Source organism: Symphalangus syndactylus, chromosome 1 (assembly GCF_028878055.3).
Source record: "Symphalangus syndactylus isolate Jambi chromosome 1, NHGRI_mSymSyn1-v2.1_pri, whole genome shotgun sequence".
Classification (NCBI taxonomy): Eukaryota; Metazoa; Chordata; class Mammalia; order Primates; family Hylobatidae; genus Symphalangus; species Symphalangus syndactylus.
Genome location: NC_072423.2, coordinates 23,999,757 through 24,014,047, shown reverse-complemented (window position 1 = coordinate 24,014,047; position 14,291 = coordinate 23,999,757). Strand labels below are relative to the sequence as shown.

The 14,291-nt window shown below is 39.9% G+C and overlaps 1 protein-coding gene across 4 annotated transcripts in view; it reads left to right on the top strand.

Annotated features, from left to right (window-relative positions):
- Positions 1 to 14,291, top strand: part of ZCCHC2 (zinc finger CCHC-type containing 2) — a 61,688-nt gene that overhangs the window by 30,272 nt on the left and 17,125 nt on the right. For all 4 annotated transcript variants that reach the window (XM_055297198.2, XM_063637886.1, XM_063637841.1 and 1 more), the window contains 4 exons: positions 2,584 to 2,696; positions 8,407 to 8,501; positions 10,879 to 10,962; positions 13,100 to 13,157. In XM_055297198.2, coding sequence (XP_055153173.2) covers positions 2,584 to 2,696; positions 8,407 to 8,501; positions 10,879 to 10,962; positions 13,100 to 13,157 — 350 coding nt within the window. The remainder of the gene's footprint in view (positions 1 to 2,583; positions 2,697 to 8,406; positions 8,502 to 10,878; positions 10,963 to 13,099; positions 13,158 to 14,291) is intronic.

Below are 14,291 nucleotides of genomic sequence, written 5' to 3'. Positions count from 1 at the left end.
GCTGGGATTACAGGTGTGAGCCACCATGTCTGGTCCCCTGTTTTTTTCTTCTTAGCCATTACAGCTGTCATTTCTCATGATCAGAATGTCTACTCTGTGCAGCCAGGGTTTTTGTTTCTTCCTTCACTGCAGTATCCAGGGTTCCTAAAACAGTGCCTGGGGCACGGTAGGAGTTTGAAAGTTTGCTGAATGATTGAATGAACAAGGGGTGCTACAAACATTAGATCATCCATTGGTCTCAGCATATTTAGAGAGCAACTTTTGTGATAGCTAGGTACAAAAACCTTTCATTCCTCTAAACTTGTTCTGAGGCTGAGCTGGAGCTCTGGAGGTGGGAGGCTGGGTATGTAGAACTAGGATTGAAAGGTGAGAAAATTCAAAACACATGGCTAGAATATAAAAGACATGATTTAAAACTGTATATATATATATATATATATATATATATATATATATATATACACATATACATATTTAGCAAATGAGTCTTTCTTTAGGACTGCAAATAGGCCCAGGAAATTGAACATAAAAACCACTTGAAAATAAATCAGTTTGCTCATACTGATGACTGCGTACCTGCACTCTGCCCAGCAACGTGAACAGTGTTACTGAACTGTGAATATTTGTATGCTGTTGCCTTCAGTGTTCAGTACAACCATCAGTGATTTGGTAGTTGAAATAGACTTTTCACTGACACTGGTTTTCTTTGGCTGTGTACAGATATTCAGTATAAATTGTGTTTAAAATGGGTAGTAGGATATATGCCTGGTGTTGTAAGTCTGTATTTAAATGCTAATATCAAAATACAAATATTGAAATGAGTGATTTCTTTGTTTGGAAAATGGAGGCCAGGTGCGGTAGCTCACGCCTGTAATCCCAGCACTTTGGGAGGCCACAGCCAGTGGATCATCTGAGGTCAGGAGTTCGAGACCAGCCTAACCAACATGGAAACCCCATTCTCTACTAAAACTACAAAAAAAATTAGCCAGGGGTGGTGGTGTGCCTCTGTAATCCCAGGTACTCAGGAGGCCGAGGCAGGAGAATCACTTGAACCCAGAAGGTGGAGGTTGCAGTGAGCTGAGATCATGCCACTGCACTCCAGCCTCGGTGACAGAGCAAAACTCTTTTAAAAAAGAAAGAAAGAAAAAAAGAAAAGAAAATGGGTAGGCCGGGTGCAGTGGCTCATGCCTGTAATCCCAGCACTTTGGGAGGCCAAGGCAGGCGGATCACGAGGTCAGGAGATTGAGACCATCCTGGCTAACATGGTGAAACCCTGTCTCTACTAAAAATACAAAAAATTAGCCGGGCGAGGGGGCGGGCGCCTGTAGTCTCAGCTACTCAGGAGGCTGAGGCAGGAGAATGGTGTGAACCCGGGAGGCGGAGCTTGCAGTGAGCCGAGATCACGCCACTGCACTCCAGCCTGGGCGACAGAGCAAGACTCCATCTCAAAAAAAAAAAGGGTAGATTCAGACCTGTTTTTCCTGTTGGTGGTCAGAGGGCATGATTCCCACAGTGGGTGTACAGAATGCTGACAGAGTCTTCCATCTGACCAGAAGGGACTTCATTCTGACAGAGCATCTTGATCTTGCAATCTGCTGTCCCCACAATGAGGAGTGCTTTATGCTACCTTTGCTAAATTTCTAATTTCTGAATTGACTCAAAATACTTACTTTTCAGAAGAAAATTTGCTTTGTACTTCTCAAAGCTCAACATGTATATCAACAATTTGTATAGATTTTTGTATTCCTGTGGCTTCTCAGATATTGTTAATGGTTCTACTCTGAATTTTAGTGAAAGTGCCAGTAATAGGACAGATGAGTTAACAAAAGTCAAATTTAAAACTGAATTTTCCGAGACTTGGAAAGTTGGCTTATGAATAATTAATTTACTAGGAGTTTTTTTTAAAGTAAACTGGTTAAATTTTGTTTAAAATCTAAAATTTTTCTTGGCCAAGTGTTGATTTTTTTTGTGGTTTCTAGCACATTGCTCTGAGGGCACCTCAATCACATGAGGCATCTCTGGTGCATGGTTTTTATATAAATAAGTAATATTAAGGGCTTCTCACCCATCTCTCATATTCAGTTCTTTATTTGCTGCATAGCACTGGTGATCTGACATTGCCTGAGAGTAAAACGTAAAACAGGCACACAAGTGCTAAGTGCAAAGGCAGAGATAACACTTCTTGGAATACTATTCCAGGGTAAAAATAGTACTAGCTATGCTGAACAGAATCTTCACCTTAACTTGAGAACCTTAGCATGGGTGTCATTTCAGTGTGGCATGTGGAGCCAGAGTGTGAGGTCCATGCAGGCGTCCTCCTGTCCCAAGAGCATGCTGAATGCTGTGGGTTTCCCTGCACCTGGGGGAGCCCTGAGGTTCAATCAGAAGATGGTGCATTTCCCAGTAGGAAAGGTCTATGCTGCTTCATTATGGGGTCAGATGTTGTGAAGATTTGGAAAACAAACTGCTTTTGGGAAAATAATGAGCAGGAGGCATTAATCTTCATTTTATGCATCTGACTTGTAACATACTTACCAGTAAGTGGGAAACTTAACATTGGATATTGTGGTTTTTCTTTTCTAGCTTCCAAAGGAACTGTCTTCAGAGACTTTTGACAAGACCATCTTAAGAGCCCTGAATCAGGGTTCCCTGAAAAGGGAAGAACGGCGACATCCTGACCTAGAGCCCATCCTAAGGTAATGATTTACCTGACGCCTGTCACAGCAGCATACAGACAGGACAAAGGGCCGCTCCAAATGGGGTCTTCAGGTGGGGGAATCATAGAGATCCTTTCTGTGGCGTACTTCTTAAAATGGACATGTTATCCTTGTGCTATTTAGGTCTAGGCTCACAGTAAAAGATACCAAACTAGTTTCATCATTGTACTCTTCAGTTCTCTGGTATCATAAAATTTAGTTGCTTCTGAAATACGCAGATATTGAATAAAGCCTCTTATATTCTTTATAAAATACTTATTGAAAGAGGCCTTTGTCCAAGAGCTCCACTTTGGAGAGATGTTTTATTTGTTTAAAGTTGTCAAGTGCCTGGGCTGGTGGGTGGGAAAGTGAAGGGCAGCCCTGATTTCCAGCACCTGCTCTTCCTGGCTGTTACTCTTAGAGGCATGGTGCTGCCAGAGGTCAAGGTTTTGCCCTCATGAGGTTGTTGGGCTTGTTGGGAAAGATGCGCTTAGATGAGATGATCTTGGATTAATTCCCGGAGCCTCTCATGTGCTCACAGAGGAAGAAATTGAAGACACAGGCAAGGCATGTCATTGGCGGCACAAGGACTCTGTGGCGGCGGGATGAGTGTGGTTGTAGGGAAATGTACTTGTTTCATGATGGGAAGTTGAGGGAATTTTTGCCCAATTAATAGCTTATATTTTCCCTAAGAGTTTTTCTTAAGAATGGGTAGATTGAGGGTGTGGGATCACATGCTCGAGAGTAGAGGGGATGTAAAATCATTGTGTGGAGATCTGGAGAACAACCTGATGAAGGAAATCGAGTGAGCCGGGCAAGGTGTGGAGTCCATTTGAGATTGAAGATCAATAAATTATCGTGGTATTGGTCTATCCTGTTGTGTGAATTATTTTTTAAATGTTTCCCGGCAGCTCAGGTCCAAGTGTCAGGAAAGCAGGTGGTTGTATTTGTCCTGGATGGGGCTTTCTTGGATGTGACAGAAAGAAAGACAACGAGGCAAGGGAATTTGGGAAAAAAAAGTTCAGTTTTTAACAAATGATGGACAGTTACGAGAACTAAGCTGTACTAGGAAGTGAAAACAGGTGAGTCTGATAGAGTAGAATGAACTGTGCTTGGAAAACAGGTGCCACGGGAGTAATCGGGTAATTAAGCAGCGAGAGTCTCATTGGGATGAGAGCAGAGGCATCTGGGTGAGTGGATCTGGAGGTGATGGTGGAGGTTAGCGTATGGTTTTGGCAGTCGTGACACTCACCTCTCTGAGGGCTTCCCTGTAGGAGGGACATAAATTCAGGAATAATGGCTAAGGAAACATGCTGTTTTACTGGAAACTTGCAGTTATTAATAAATACATTACATAAAAGCAGTGCCAGAGAGCCTATATGGCTTAGGGTGAGGGCTTAAGTAAGACAGCCTGTCATCTGCCTTCTAAACTTGAGGTGGCCCAGTTTGGAAAGCCGACTTCCCGAGGGAGAGCAGAGGTGTGTGTCATTGACTGTTACGCACCCCCTCCTGAGTAGGGAATTGGGACCAGTGAGTATTCTCAGGATGGATGGGGCTGAAAAGAAGAGGATGAGTGTTTGCTTCCCGGTGGAGACAAGCAGAAATCTGGGAGGGGAAGAGTATTTTCATGTATGACAAGATCTGGGGTGTGACAGTTTGTGCAAGGTTACCCAGGTCCCTTTCCCTGAAGACATGGCCTCAGGGCAGGAGCCCCCCAAGCTGTGGATGAGATGCTCAGAGTTCTGAGCTGGGGAGGAAAGGGGCTTCTGGGCAGGCCCCAGCTTGGTCTGGAAGGATCAGAAGATGAAGACTTGCTCCTCTCCCACCACCCCACAGATGCCAGTTGCCATGACAACAGGCATCTTTGATGTGAAAAGGACATTTTGGGTCAATTGGCAAAACTTAAATGGGATCTGAGGAATAGAAGGTAAAAATTGGTCAGTGTTAATCTGATAGTGATTGTAGGAGAACATAGGAAATACTCACTGATGTCTTCCCAGGAGTTAGCCATTACACCAGGTATTTATGGTTTAGGAAAAAAGTATTTGTACTGTATTTGTAAGTTTGAGATTTTCAGAAGGAAAAAATTAACTATTTCTGGAAGGAGCCATTTTCAAAAAATGGCTCTCAGCTAGGACCCCAATTAAAAAGTAAGTGGCTGGGCACGGTGGGTCATGCCTGTAGTCACAGCCCTTTGGGAGGCCAAGACAGGAGGATCGTTTGAGGCCAACAGCCTGGGCAACATAGTGAAACCCCATCTCTACAAAAAAAATTTTGAAAATTAGCCGGGTGTGGTGGTGCACACCTGTATGTAGTCCCAGCTACTCCAGAGGCTGAGGTGGGAGGATCGCTTGAGCCTGGGAGCTTGAGGCTGCAGTGAGCTATGATTGCACCACTGAACTCCAGCCTGGGCAACAGAGTAAGACCCTGTCTCTTAAAAAAAAAAAAAAAAAAAAAAAAGTATGTGCGTGACTCCTTGTTAAAGCTTTTGGGATTCTCCTCAGCTTTGATCATACTTGGCTTCTTGTGCGTGTCTGTGTCTGTGTATGTTTTAGGTGTTTTTACTGTAAAGATGTTATTAAAGCTAATTTTGAAGAATGCAGAGGTGTGTACTGAGAAAATTCCCCGGTTTCCCATTCTCCAAATCTGACAGCTAAAGTAGCCTAACTTTTCCAAAATTTTCTGTGCACATACCTGCCCTTAGATTTATGTGTATATGTATATATATATTTCCTTTATCCAAATGGAAGTATTTTATACATATTAATACTTTTCTGCCACTTTTTTCTTTAAATATATTGGGACGTGGTAACACATCATTACGTGTAAAAAGATGGCTGCTTTGTTTACTTGCTACATAATATACCTTTTTAGCTGAACCATAATTAATCCATTTTAGTTATTTCTAAATATTTTTAAACTACTACAATGTCCAGGTATATGATTATTTAATTTTTTACTTTTTATTTTTATTAATTTTTTTTTTTGAGACAGGACGTCGCTCTGTTGCCCAGGCTTATCTCAAACTCCTAGGCTCAAGCAATCCTCTCCAGGTATATATTCTTAACACATATGGATACATTTATATGTAAGATCAATTTATAGAAATAATGGAATTGGTCAAAAGTTACATGTATTTTTAATATGTAATATTTTCAAACTATTTCTAAAAAGGTAGCAGCACCTCGTATCTTCTGAGGCCTCATACTTGTATCTCCCACCTGAGCAGACTCAAAACATTCTCAGTTGCTCTTCTTTGCCTATCTCAGAAAGAAAGACAGTCTGATTTCAGTCTGTGTTTGAGTAGCCTTTGCCGCCTCCCTGTGAATGGCCTTTTCAGTCCTTTCCACACTTTATTGGTGTCACTGATTGGAAGAGTTACTTGTTAGGTAAAGGAAAGAGCCCTGCTTGTGATTACGTCATGACCATACAGGTGTTTTAAATTTTTATATACTCAGATTTATTGATCTTTTCTCTTCTGGTTTCAGGGTTTTGTGTCATGCCTAGAAAGACCTTTTCAAAGATATGTTTGAAGACGTATCTGAAATATGTTTCAAAAAATGTATTTTCTTCTGATACTTCCTTTTTAAAAAAATCTTGGATTCATTTGTAATTTATTTTGATGTAGGGAGTATGGTGGGAATTCGTATCTTTTCCCAAATGGCTGGCCTGTGGCCTCAACACCATTAATAGGATGTCAGGACAGTTCCTTATCAGTTTGTGGGTTTTAAATTAGTAGGTCACCATTTGTGTCTGAGAAGTGTAGCAATTATAAAGGAGGTGGAAGAAAGGAAACTGAGAAATAGGAAATATTTATTAGTGATATAGATCTTGGTTGGTACAGGACACACTGCATTTAGTCTCAAATATGCTATAGGTTAGGAAAATGAAAATACGGCCTGAAATGTGCATTTGGGGTTGGATGATTTCTGTCATGTCAAAATGTAACCTTGTTTTTCTTATTCATTTGATTTATCAAATAGTTTATGGTCACTTTGATTTTTGAATATCGGTATAATTGCCATCTTGTGGTCATTCATTAATGAGCCTTGACTTTAGTTTGTATGCTGATTTCAGTCCCCTGCCTTTATCTCATTTGTGGTTTAAATGTATAATACTCAGTGTTCCTGTAGTGGATGTGTACATAGTATTTGGAGTTATATCTGGGCTGTTCCTTGGTACTCAGGCCTTGAACTGAAGGTGTGCCTGTGCTTTTGACCAGTTGGTTTTAACATGACTGGGTGTGGGTTCCACCACTGCCTTTGGATTTTAATGTCAGCCTTAGGTAATATGTTCAGACCTGAAAATCTAGATTTGCTCCTGAATTCAGATCTCAGTTCTTCCGTCTCTTAATTTTACCCATGTCTTCCTATTGAATGTTTACTTTCACATTAGAATACCAAGAAGCAATTTTGCATGATACACAAGGCAACTTTAGCTCATAAAGGTCATCTGTTGGTATATTAATGATTTTATAATTAATCTGAATAATAGGTCAAAAACCTTGGGGGAGAAATTAAAATTTAAAATGAGCACTAAAAGTGTTCAAAACTAATAGAATGGGATTTGTATGTTGAGCACCTAAGTAGTAGGTAGGGTGACTGTTTATCTGTGTGCACTATTTGATTCTTGTAACCATGAGAAATTGGAAGTTGAAAGGCTAACTAGCTTGTTTAGGGTGCTTCAGCTTATAAGTGATTGAACTGGTATTCAAATCTAAAGTAAACTTCCTGGTAGATTCTACTCTAATTGTATGCCCAAGAGCCCTTTTACAGGTACCACTGTCGGGAAGACCTCCAGCTGGAGTCTTTTAATTACATTAATAAAATATGAGGAAAGCTGGGTTTCAAAGATAACTTTGACTCATGGCATGATACACATTCAACATGAATCATCAGTCATGCCTTAGGTTGTAGAATATATGTATAATATATGATAACTACATAATTGACTGTTCCATATTTTTCAGGACTCTTAGCATCCCAAACTTCCCAACCTCCCACTTTGAGAGTGTGGGAATGTCCCTTAATAGTACAGCCAAAGGCCAGGCTCAGTGGCTCACGCCTGTAATCCCAGCACTTTGAGAGGCCGAGGTGGGCAGATCACCAGAGGTCAGGAGTTTGAGACTAGCCTGACCGACATGGTGAAACCTCGTCTCTACTAAAAATACAAAATTAGCCAGGGGTGGTGGCACATGCCTGTAATCCCAGCTACTCGGGATGCTGAGGCAGGAGAATCGCTTGAACCCAGGAGGCGGAGGTTGCGGTGAGCTGAGATCGCGCCATTGCACTCCATCCTGGGCAATAAGAGCAAAATTCAGTCTCAAAAAAAAAAGTACAGCCAAATAAGGAGAAGAACACCTGTGGAGAAAAGAAATTGCAGTTGTTTTTCTGAACAGAAGGGTGGCTATTGGACCACTTGGGCAAAGGCTGAAATAATACATTTTTGGGCCAGTATTGAAAACTTACCATTAGATTATACAAAATTAAAAATGAACGTATTTAGTCGATTCTTGCAAATGAGTTTTGTTCAATGTTACTGACTTCTTCCCATAGGAAATACATTCAAAAATAATACCCTTTTTTATAGGAAAAATATTTTTCCATACCTGAATTAAACTGCCACTTAAGTCTGCTTTATAATTGAAACTGAGCTTCTTGTGGATTAACATTACCTGAAATTAACAAATCTCTTTTCTTTTTATATGCAGGCAGCTATTTTCAAGTTCATCACAAGCTTTTCTACAGAGTCAGAAAGTACACAGCTTCTTTCAGTCCATATCATCAGACTCCCTACACAGTCTCAGTAAGCATCTTCTGTCCCTCTGTGGAGATCTTTTTTCTTTGTTGGATTTTATTGCTTTACTGTGTCATTTTGTGTAGGTTTGTCACTTTAAGGTTAAGGAATAGTGACATACAATTATTTGTCATTTTTAATGAGTTTTACACTGCAGTTTTAAAGAAAGTCATGAATAAAAACTAATATAACAGAGCAGACTGATTCAAGGTGAGGTCTGAGTCTCTCTAGTCTTTGGGGCATGGCCAGTCCTTCATTTCCTGGGCAAGAACTGTTCCCTCACAGGCTGGAGACCTTACAATGTCGCGTGCTGGTGTCTGATCTAGTCTGTCTTCCTCCTGTCACCTGTTCCCAATTGACCTTTCCAGCCGATCAGACAGAAAACGTTAGCCCTGTTCTTCTCACTCTGCCTCTTTGTTTTCATCACGGAAAGGACAACCCATGCCAGACAAAGGATGTCTTCCTTTTTGTCCCTTCATCACCATCCCTTTGTTTACAGTTAGGCCTTTCTTTCATGCATGGACTATTAAAGTTAAACCCTCAATCTTTTCTCAGATTCTAGTTTCCCACTCTGATCTATCCCTGGATTATCACAAGGATAAATGTGTTAAATTCCTGCTTGGTCTAAAATTCAGGCCTCACTGTGACCTTCCGGGAGCTTCCTTCTGCTCCCTGTGCTCTGTCTCCTAGCACGCCCAGCCATTGCCTGCCCTGTGTCTTTGCTCATTTGTACGCTTACTTAAACATCATCCTTTTGTCATAACCCACTAAAATCACACCTGTTTTAAGGCCCAGCTGAAGCATCACCTCTTCCGTGAAGCTTTGCCAGTTTTTCTTATGTTCCGTATGTTGAGTTTTGCCCTCTTGTTTCAGCTTTCACCACTGTCTGCCTTGTGTTTAATTTTCTACACATCTACCTCAGCCTGCTTTTTACAAATATTTTGTCAGTAACATTGGCATGTCCTTTAGCAGAATTTCTGCTGAACTTCAGGCATAGCTATGGCAAGGAACATTTTTCTTTTCTAAAACTCCCTCTGCTCTCAAGAGTCATTTTTTCCTGTATTTAAAGGGGAAAGAAAAACACATATTTCCTCAATTTGAGGTGTGAGAAAAAGAGGTGAAAGAATAGTATGATTGAGTGTTATACGAGCTAACCTTTAAAGTTTCTCTAATTAAGTGTGTTAAATGCTAACGTAATTATCAATCAGAATTAAAAATGTGACTCTTTAAGATTAGTTGACCAAGACAAAATGTACAACTTCATGATTAAATTTATGTCTGAATGATAGCAACAGCATTTATTAAAGAGAATCCTGATCATTCTGGAGCTATGTAGATTTAACCATCAGTGCTTTCCCCCTGAGCCAAATGTAAGTGTTTTTTATTGAACATGTATTAATAGCATCAGTTTAATTTCAAAAAGGCATTGAATTGAGCACAAAGTTAAACTTTTAGTTCAGATGAACAGGCTGCTTAGGAAAACTCACCCAAGTGAGGGGTTCATATATAAGTAATAAACTCATCTTGAGGGTGTGGCAGTATTTAAATTACATGAGCAGTGCTAAAGAGTTTGGTGGATTTTGTTTTTATGTTGTAAAATTAAAACACTATGAAAGTACAGAACTTGAGATTGTGGGAAATCTTGTCAGCCTAACGTTCATGCATATCTTGAGTTGTTTCACTAGTGAATATACTGTTGTCAGAGTTCATTTGCATACACTGTTGAGTTTTTTTTTTTTAATTGATAGCTTTATCTTTTTATTCTCTGGTACGGAGAGCGTCACTCCATATCCTGTAAACTAGTGCTGAAAAAAAACAATGCTAAAGTCCTGAATGAGTTAAGATGTTGAACTGTGGAGCCCTGCTGGCCTGTTTTTTAATGGGGAAGTAATCCAAAATGTGTTGCATGGGCCAGTGCTGGTCCATAAATTGCTTGTTACTGTTCTGTAACACGAGAACAGAAATTGAGAGCAGACATTGAGAGATTAACAATTTGACAGTGCCACGTTATTTTATTGTATTTTACAAAAGTAACGATCCACAGCAAACTGAAGATTTAAAAAAATGAAAACAATCTTTACCACACCACAGATGTTTAAGAAGCACCTTTCTACTTTATTTCCTCATTTTGCACATGAGCACACTGGGGCTGACAGATATGAAATGACTTGTCCAGGTCAGTCGCTCTTCAGGGAACAGCTGGCCCCTTGATCATGATTCCCACTCACAGTCTAGTGCTTTGGGCTGTGTCATCTTGCTTTCTCACTAGTAGCCATGTTTTCTTCACCACTCACCCTCCATTTGTTTTCCTTGGGTAAAAAAATAAATTATATTAGTTTTATTTTAATTTTCCTAAAAAGTTAATAGTATTGAATACTTCCTGCAGATAACTTACAATCCTCTCTGAAGACTTCTAAGATATTAGAACACTTAAAAGAAGACAGCTCTGAAGCTTCAAGTCAAGAAGAAGGTAAATGTAGATTCACTAGAGTAAGTCATTCTGCCTGCTGATAGCACATGGATAGAACATTTAAGGAGTGAAGAAACTGACATACAGGAATTGGAATGTAACAGAGGTTGCATTACAAATAAGTGGAGAGAGAATAGACTGTTCAATAAATGGTGTGTGGGCCGGGCGCGGTGGCTCACGCTTGTAATCCCAGCACTTTGGGAGGCCGAGGCGGGCGGATCACGAGGTCAGGAGATCGAGACCACGGTGAAACCCCGTCTCTACTAAAAATACAAAAAAAAATTAGCCGGGCGTGGTGGCGGGCGCCTGTAGTCCCAGCTACTGGGAGAGGCTGAGGCAGGAGAATGGCGTGAACCCGGGAGGCGGAGCTTGCAGTGAGCTGAGATTGCGCCACTGCACTCCAGCCTGGGCGACAGAGCGAGACTCCGTCTCAAAAAAAAATAAAATAAAATAAAATAAAAAATAAATGGTGTGTGGAGAAAGAATAAATTGTTCAATAAATGGTGTATGGACAAAGAATAGACCGTTCAATAAATGGTGTTGGCACAATTGATTTTCCATATGAAAAAATAGGTATAATTAGATTCCCAATTACATCATGCAGAAGGCATTGAAGTGAGTAACAACTTATATGTAAAATGTAAAACTTAAACTTTTCAATGTTAATTTGGGAGGAGAAGCCTTTCTTGAATAAAGTAGAGCATGACCACGGTAGAGATCTTACTAAATTAGAGCTGCTCTGTGACAAAAGGAACCATATAGCCAGGAGACAATCCATAGATTGGGAGATGATGTTTGCAAGATATTTGCAGATAAGACTATATCCAGACTGTGGAAGGATCTTCCTAAAAAGTCAATAAGACAATCAGCCCAACAGAAATATAGGTGAAAGACATAAATAGGTGATTCTGAGATGAGGAAACCTGAACAGCTATTACATAATGTGCAGCCTCACTGGTAGTCAGGAAAATACAAATGGAAACAGGTGTCATCTCACACTCAGCAGATTGACAAAACATTTTGGAGTCTGACATCAAGGATATGAAGCAGTGGGAAATCTCAGGCACTGCTGATGGGGATATAAATTGACACAACTATTTTGGACAGAAATTCGGTGCTGTGTGGTGAAGTTGGAGATAATTATATGCTGCTGTCCAGCAATCCTGCATCTATGAAAATTGTTACACACCTGCAAAAGGGGACATGGGCCCGGGTCCCTGAGGCAGCATTGTTTGCAAGGGCAAATACCGGGAAATTGCCTGAACATTTCAAATATTAGTAAAGTTATAAATAAATAATGTCTTTGTACTAGGTAGCAATTAAAATAAAGGATATTTATAGTACAGTTGGCTCCCATCTCTGCATTGGTGGGTTTAACCAACTGTGAGCTGAAAGTATTTGGGGGAAAAAATTCTTCTTCTTGTCATTCTCTAAACAATACAGCATAACAACTATTTGCGTAGCATTTACATTGTACTAGGTATTATAAGTAATCTAGAGATGATTTAAAGTATACAGGAGGATGTGCATAGATTACATGCAAATACTGAAGGACAATTGTATATTGAAACATGTAACAGCTAATGGGTTTATGAGCACACATATATGGATAGTTAAAACTTGCACTAGAATGTTTCAACAAGTAAGGTACTAGTTAGCCTCTAGAGGGATGAGGGGGAATGGAATGGAGGGAAGACCTTCAGTCATTCCTGTGATATTCTGTTTCTTAAAAGAGGCAAATATGGAGCAGTCTGGTGGAGGGTGGTGTACATGGATATTTGTTATATTAGTAGATACAGGTTTGAATGTTTGAAACTCTTCATTTTTTAATGGTTAAAAAGTTCTATCTGAAATTGGATGTTTTAGTTTTGTAGAGACATGCTCATACAGACTTTTCATAGTTTTGAACAAGATTGATTTGCTGTTAGGTGGAAGACATTTGAGAGAATATAAAAGGTAATGCAGAGTATACTGTGTTTTTGAAAAATTGCTTAAGATATCTTCTATGTGGAGAAATGCTTAGAAGTGCTTCATACAGTCTGTCACCAGTGGTTATGGTCATACAAACTAGTAGCATCCTACTGTTGGTTTTTGCTGCAGCATTTAGTGTAATAAGTTACTTTTTCCTCTCTTCTAGATGTGTTGCAGCACGCCATAATCCACAAGAAGCATACTGGGAAAAGTCCCATTGTGAAGTAGGTATCCTCTTTCTAAAACAAAAAGTGCTTTGGTATGTTTTAAAATCAATGTAACATTTAATTAAATTTCTGATGTATTTGGCTATAATTCTGTCATTTTTCTATTTGCTTTTTATTTCTCCACTTTTTCTGTTTCCTTTTCTCATTTTTTTTTGCCTCCTTTTGGGTTGTTTTTCTTCTGTGGTTTTTTTTGTTTTGTTTTGTTGGTTTTTTTTTTTCCCCTATCATCCTTGATAGTTTACAATGAAAATTATTCTAGTGGTTACCCTAGAGATTATATTACATATCTTTGACTTATTAAAGTTGGATACTTGTGCTTGTACTGGTCCCAAACAATTTGAGGACCTTAGATTACTGCAACATCATTTATTTCCCCCTAACTTGTAAGCCGTGGCTGTCATGCATTTTAATTCTCTGTATAATTTTAAATTCCATGAAACCTCTTTGTAGTGTTTGTGTACTCATTCCTTCCTGTGTCTCTGAGCATCCACCTATGATCATTTTCCTTCCAAGTGAAGAATACTTGAGTATTTCCTATAGTCACATCAGCCAGTGATGAATGCACTCAAATTTTTATCTGGAAAAAATGTTTATTTTGCCTTCATTTTTACAAGATACTCTTGCCACCTGTAGGATTCTAATTGGGCAGTGATTTTCTGTGAGCTTTTTGAGAGCATAGTTTCCTCATCTTCTGGTTCTCCCTTTATTTCCTTGCATCTTATTCTCTCTGCTCACCTCCAGTTTCTCCTGCAGATCACATAAAACCATCTGTGATTTCTGACTCATACCACATTAGCGCTCTGCTCCTCAAGTATGAGCCGTGACTTTCCATGTTCCGCCTTAGGGCCTTTGCTGCTCACACAGGAGTCTGCCTCCATCCTTTTTGGGTCTCTCATTCTGGGAGGGCCCAGAAGCTCGGAGCTCCTGATGCTTCCAGCCCCCACTGTGGACTCTTCATTGCAGTCCTTTGCCATTTCATTCTCTCCACTCCCTTGCTCCTGCTTTTTGGGATCACTTCCCAAATAAACTCTGTTATGCTGGACTCTGCATATGAGAGGAACTCACACTTAAGTCATCTGGCATCCAGAGTTTCAATCGGTCTTACTGCTGCTCTTTTGAAGATAATATGCA